Source organism: Anastrepha obliqua, chromosome 3, assembly GCF_027943255.1.
Source record: "Anastrepha obliqua isolate idAnaObli1 chromosome 3, idAnaObli1_1.0, whole genome shotgun sequence".
Taxonomy (NCBI): Eukaryota; Metazoa; Arthropoda; class Insecta; order Diptera; family Tephritidae; genus Anastrepha; species Anastrepha obliqua.
This window is the reverse complement of record NC_072894.1, coordinates 99,261,814-99,268,809: the sequence shown is the minus strand read 5'-3', so window position 1 is coordinate 99,268,809 and position 6,996 is coordinate 99,261,814. Positions and strand designations below refer to the sequence as shown.

The following is a 6,996-nucleotide window of genomic DNA, read 5'->3' as shown; positions in this document are numbered from 1 at the left end:
TGAAAAGCACTTTCAAGCACTCAGAAACGCCTTTTCAAATTTGCATATAAGCCTCGTGGCTTTCAATTTGTATTTCGGAAGCTGCTGCAACGGTGACCGGAGGTTGTGGTTTTGAACTACATACCGCTGATTTAATCATTGGCCAATTCCTATTTCATATTTTTATCTAAAACTTTATCTAAAATATATTTACTTACATTTTCCACGTTCAATTCGCAAATTTTAATTCGTGTTGATTTTTACTTTGGGATCAGCTGTTTTTCTCACTTGCAAAATCTTACAAGTAAAAATTTATCCAGTAAAAACTTGCAACTTCCCCTCAAAATGAAATGCCAATTTGCTCTCTTTCACTTTCCCCTACTTTGCAAGTTTTTTCGATGCATGAACACCAGAACTTGATAGTTTGTAACAATTGTTACAAATTATTTGCTTCATGGACTAAACTAAACATTAAAACTAAAAAAAAAAAAACAAAAAAAAAAAAAACAATCGCTTATCGCTCCAAACCCTTAGGAAAAATAGTATCATTTTGTGCCTCGCATTCGTTCTGTGAGTACAAAAAAAATATCGTTTACCACTCACGATGGAAAGAATAATGAAATGGCGCCTATCGTAAGACCGTTACTTTGCTCTCACCGACTTTGACAAAGATTGATTTATCAGCACAATTGGTGTCCAGTATGGCCAGATTACAATTTTCGTAACTTGATTTAGCATTTGTTTTGTTATTTGGTCTCGGAGTTTTAGTTCTTTCTCTATGACATATTTCTAGCCTGTTCTAATTAAAATGCATTTTTTTTTTTATTTTTTTAAATATAATTTTTTTAAAAATTGGTTCAATATTGGTTCACTTCGTTTTATTTAGCTTGACTTTTTTTAACATCTGGTCACATTGCTCGCGATTGCGTTTCTAGTTGGTGTTCTTCTCCTTCCAGCAATTAAATCTCTCTCTCGCTACTGCAGTGTTGCCTAGCTTTGGATATAAAAACGCACTAAAATGCCCATTTAAAGAAAATAAAATACCAAATTTTAATTGAATTACTTAAAGAACTTTGTATTTGTCACGCATACAAAGTTCTTTGTGTGTCTTTGTCTTGTATGTCTATTGTCTTTAAAATGTGCGTTTTTTTAAATAAATGTGTTATAGTTATGCACAATTTAATTTATGAGTTTTTTGTTAAGAGAACCACTTTTTTGCTATATTTGAGGTTATGTAACAAGATAAGGTACTCTTTTTGCAAAATACATCGTTATGGTTTCTTCAGTATTTTCTGGTGTTTTGTTGCTTTGTTTGACTATCAATACACCTCTTGGTGCCCTATGCCCCACTAAGGATTTAGGATGGCAAGAAACGATTAACAGCTCTATGGCTTTAATTCGCATTCAGTAAATTCAAACGCTTTTTAAAATGTGTAAAAAGGTTTTAAATGTTAAGAAGACTTGAGAGAACAAGATTTAATATTATTACATAACCTTAAAAGGAGCAAAAAATTAAATTCGCATTTTCAAAATATCAAATTTTATAAAAATCAACAAATTTTCATTAGCACTAAAACCTTCTCAGAGTGACCTTTTTAACCTTCTTTTGTTTAATAATAGTTCTTTTTTTAATTTACAGTTTCGGTAGCTTCGAATTAAAAAAAAAGAAATAAACACGCACTCTCTGATGGGTATAATTTTGTTTCTGTCATTCCTGGTTTGACGCTTAGGAAAATCTCCCGTTTTGTTTCCAAACGCATAGAGGGTTAAAAAAAATCATTGTTCGCTTCAAAATCGAGCCACAAAATTACTGTTCTACTCGATTTCCAAACGCCAAAGACAAATATTTAAAAATTCACTTCCCCTACCTCAATAACTTCGGCACGTTACCTGGTTTTCACATTTAAAATCTTAGTCTTTTTTTCTAGAAATTACAAATTATTGGGTTTTATTGTGTTCAATTCATTGTTTGTAAAACGCTCGCTTCTAGTTAATATTATTACATTTACGATTAGGGAACATGTGGATAATAACCTTAATTCAGTTTCCAAACACACTTCCATTTCAAACGCTAATTGCGATTCTAAATTAAAACATAAATAAAAGTTTGGTTTCAACGGCGACAAAGCGCCGATACTCCACACGCAATTCCTGCTTGTGTAGGTTAATGTCTGTGTGGGTTAGTATTTAAGTTGTTGTTCCAATAGTTACACAACGATTTAAATCTAATATTTATTTAGTGGGTTGTCACAAATTACGACGGTTTTAGCTGTTGCTAATTTACCTAAATCTCATAGAGCTAAATATTTTAAAAGTCGACGATGTTACAAGTGTATAGGCGGACAGACAAATGTTGTTTATTTTAATGTTAATTCTTTGCTAATTAGAGATATGAAAGTTTTCCCCCAAACGAAGTTAGGGGCATACAAAGTGGCTTAAATGAATAAGTTAATATATAACTACAAATACGATAAAAAACCATACGTAAGCATATGGCATTGAAGTAAAAAAAAAAAACTCATAGTATGAAATGAATGTAGGTTAAAAAATGCGCTATTTCACAGGCATGCAAGCAGACATTCACACATTTACATTTTTCATCCTTTCCTATTTAAACTCTATCTATTCGTTAGAGTCGGCAGTGTTCGATTTCTCTTCCGAAGTCTTTGAGGATGAATCGGTTGAATGGGCGATATCAACAATATCCACATTGTCGCCCACAGATGCTGTATTTGCCGCCTCCACCACAGAGTAGCCGATGTCGGGCGGTGTGCCTTCTGGGTAACCCAAATAATAGTCTGCTATGCGACCCGCTTCACGTAGCCCACTCAAGAAGGCACCATGCACTGTGGCGGGATAGTTGCGTATGGTGTGTTCGCCAGCAAAGAATAGACGCGGCAGCTCATCTTGTTCTTGATTGGCATTAGTACTCGTCGGATTCGGTGGTATGACGGGTGAAGCGAGTAGATCATAATCACTACCAGAAGATCCAACGGATACGAAACTATAGGAGCCACGTGCCCATGGATCGGCACGCCAACGTGTGACGACTGTTTCTTTGGGTTGCGGTACGGAACCATTGCCGAAAATGCCCTTCAATACAGCAATACAACGTCCGACAATGACGTCATCCGATACATTTTCCATTATGGCGGCCGATTGACCAGCTACTAGTGCGAGCAGTACTGGTGACTGTGAAATGCTCCAGAAAAGAAAGAGTTCACCTGTAAAAAGTAAGATAAACAACTCATTCGATCATACAAAAAATAGTATAAGAAAAGGAAAATCTACCGCGACTAGCTGTTGTGCTGCCCACATGGCCGAACAAGTTAGTATTGGGATCCCAGAAGATACGATCAAAACAGAGCACAACTTTATTTAAATTGCCAAAGCCTAATCGCTGTATAGCTGATTGCTTCCAATCGGGCAATGGTGGTTCAAATTTTACCGTATTTGCTTGTTGCGATTGCACTTTGGTGGTGGCTATCTTTAGCACACCTAGCGTCAGTGTACAGAGCGCAATGTCTGCTTTGTATGTAACGGAAGAATTGTTTGTTTTCAAATTTTCAGTCACGATTTCCACACCAGTGGGGAAATATTTAATCGTCTTAACGGCGGTATTTACGCGTATGTCCAAACCCTCGGTTAAAGCAATTGGCACACACGAGTAACCATTGCGCACAGTGGTGTGATTGCCGATGAACTCGAAATCATCGTCTTGATCCCAATGTTTTAGGGAGAGATTGCTTAGTGGTGTAGCATTTGCGAACTCTAGATTCGCAAAGTGCCAGTCCAGTATCTGGCGATCCTTAGACGAGAGATAAACGTCACTAAGAGAAAAATATGTGGAATATTACAATAATTAACACAAATAATGAAATATTTTAAAAATACCATGTACTCACCTGGGAGGATTGCTTTCGATTTCTTTAAGTTTAGCTTGCAGTGTTTCCTCTTCCTTGATAAGTTCCTCGTACTCCTTACAGCTCTTAGTCCACTCAAAATGTGTGGAACGTATTTCGAATTCATGTTCAATCCACAGTGCATCCCCATCGCCACTGCGTTGTGGGCGTGACTTTAGTAGTTTTGCGTGGGTTTCTTTGTAGTTTTGTATTTTGGCCAACAAATCTGAGATGCGTGTCTGCGTAGCAATGACGGCACGTTGTGCTTCAGCGAGAACGGTCAAGTGCTGCGCCTGTTTTTCTTTTACGGCCTTCTCTTGCAGCTTGATGATCCATTCCAGGGCACGTCCAAGTGAGATAGGGTCGTCGTTGGCGTAGTTGAAGTCTAGTTGGTGAGAAAGATAGCTGGCGGACTCGAGAAGTCGATTGAATTCGCGTTCAACCTAAAAAATAAAAAAAATTTTGTTTACATGAAAATACTAAATATTTTCATTAGTTACCATATCATCCTTGTGCTTGGGCACTGGCTTGCCACACGCACCATAGAGCGGACACGCTTGTCTTATGGGCACCATCTCCATGCCGATCTGTTTACTTAGTATAGTCATGGGATTGCCCCAAACCCCGGTCACAACCATAGCACCCAAATCGGCAATGTAATTGTTTTTGCGAAAAGTAGCAATTCGTCCGCCCACACGGTCACGCGCCTCCAATACAATCACATCCATGCCAAATTGCTGCAACTGCTGTGCAGCTGCTAACCCTGAAATGCCTGCACCAATAACGATAACCTTGCCCAACTTCTTGGCTGGTATGGAACGTAAACGTTTGAAAATGCCAAAATTAATGAAACCATGTCGCTCCAGAAACGAGTGTATGCGCTTCACCAAATTCGGATCGCTATCAAATGGTGGCTCCATATCTTTTATAGCGTTTTCTACAATCAGCTGCTGTTTTGGATTCTCTATCCACATTTGCAGCAGGCGGTTGCGTATGTTGAGGAAAACACGCTGCGCCACCAAACCAGTTTTGGTGATATCGGGAAAACATGCGGCTTCATTCGAAGTCATCTTATCAAAGGGTAGACGTGATTGAAAGGCGGCACCCTCTAGACCTGTCAAAATTTCTTTATACGCCTCAGCCGCGGCCGCAGCTGCCTCGCGTGGATCGGTGATCTCCTTCGGAAAGGGGCTACGTGCCGTTTCAGATTTGCGCGTTTTACCACTCTCTGAGCGTCTATCACCAACGCCGGTGGCCGATGAGCTCGAAGGTGTGCTTGGTTTATCACCCGAATCTGTATTTCCTCCCGTTGGTTTGTTGTAGTAATCAACCTGTAAACAAAAATCATACAACTAATACGTAATGTCCATTCACCAACTTATGACGTGTGATCGTCATCAGATGCATACAAAGACAAAGCCAGCCAGTGGCAGACAGCCTCATTGCTATACCTTTGGTTTGTTCCGTCTACTGGTGCGTCGCTCATCCCCAACGGCACCACCTTGCGCATCATTGGAATCGTCATCGTATTTTATTTTACTAGGCGTTCCACTACCACCAGCGCCTGAAGGTGCTTTACGCTTTGGTGACATTTCCTCCACGTCCGAATCATCGCTTATCAACGTTACACACTCGATTGTTTCCGTGTTGGTGCCCGTGCTGCTGTTGTTCGTCGTCGTGGTTGTTGTACTACTATTAGTATTTGTATTGCCATTGTTATTGTTGTTGCCGCCACTATTATTATTATTGCTCTTTATTAATGGTTGTTGGTGTTGGTGGAAGACGCTGCCGGTGCTGGCGGCACTACTCCCGCCGATTACAGGCGCAGCCGCTGCCGCTGCCACCGTCGTCACTGCTGCGATTATTGGCGTTCCCCCTACTGTTTGTGTAGGCAGCGAAGACACGCCGGTGGTAACTACGATTGTTTTCTCCATTTTACACGACACACTTTCATATAACTATTGCTTTACACAGTTTTTATATCGTTTACGCATATTTTCCATGCTTTTTTATAATTTTTAATTAATTTTTTCACAAGTTTTTGTCAAATTAACACGAGCAACGTTTTGTTTATGTCTCGTCTGCCGCCGCGTATAGGGTTGCAAGTGAAAGGAGCAATAAAAAATAAAGGCAGAACAAGCGAGTTTGGGTGCTTGACTTTGCTATATCGCAGAATGGGCGAACTCTGTAGTGTAGAAGTTAGTGGTGCTGTTGTAATTTTCGCTGCTCGCCGACAGATGTCACAAGGGTAGCTTGATTTTGAAATTTTGTTTGAATGTGTATAGGCCTCTCATTTTCGTCAAGCGTTAGCAAGTGGCGAATAAATGAAGTAACTGGAATAAATGAACATATATTGGCAACGCGGGAATAGAGCTGCCTTATATAACATGTGTTTGTGAGTTATATACCAGTCTAATGAGCTATAATCGTACTCGCAGCGGTGAATCTTATTCGATAACTTTGTTGTTCCTTTCGCATGCAAATTGTTCGTTAAATTAATCGAACATAAAGATAGCGAGCGGGGAAATGGCCCATTGCAATATAATTTTTTAAAGTTATTCCAAAGGAATAGAAATGTGCCTACGTAGGTGTATGTATGTGCCTACGTGTATAATTACGACAAGTATCATACTTTAAAGCACTCAGAATAACGAGTGGAATAAGTGAACCCGATTTGTTAATTATTGAGTGGCTACTATAATACCAAAGTTTTCCCTTTTTTCAGAAGAAATTTTTTTCATATTCAAATTTAGTTTAATTGACCTAAGCCTTTTTTAAACATTTTTAGTATTGCAAAAATCTGTACAATTCGGAAAACTTTTTTCATTGATAGGTCCATCAGGTGTGTCTGTCTGAAAGTACCCCGCTAAGTTTGGAGGGTCCACCAGAAAGTCAAAAGTAAAGAGCAGACTTCTTCTGCGTGTTTGACACATTTTTCTTTTTTCGCGTTTTTTCGAAATAACGTTTTCCTCAAAAATTCTATAAATGTTTGCTATAAGATTTTGCATATTTTTTAAAAACGAATTTTTTTTAATTTTTGTTTGGTGCTACCCTTAAGCCATCTACTATTGGAATTTCGAGTTTTACAATATATTCCGGGAACTTTATTTTTGTG

The 6,996-nt window shown here is 38.8% G+C and overlaps 1 protein-coding gene across 1 annotated transcript; it reads right to left on the bottom strand.

Moving 5' to 3' along the window:
* Positions 1 to 2,303: 2,303 nt before the first annotated feature.
* LOC129241522 (possible lysine-specific histone demethylase 1) lies at positions 2,304 to 5,981 on the bottom strand. The gene is made up of 5 exons (XM_054877905.1): positions 5,333 to 5,981; positions 4,382 to 5,212; positions 3,885 to 4,324; positions 3,271 to 3,809; positions 2,304 to 3,203 (listed from the first exon to the last, which is right to left on the bottom strand). The coding sequence occupies exons 1-5, from the start codon at positions 5,813 to 5,815 to the stop codon at positions 2,602 to 2,604; spliced, it is 2,895 nt and encodes a 964-aa protein (XP_054733880.1). The 5' UTR covers positions 5,816 to 5,981; the 3' UTR covers positions 2,304 to 2,601.
* Between the last annotated feature and the right edge of the window lie 1,015 nt (positions 5,982 to 6,996).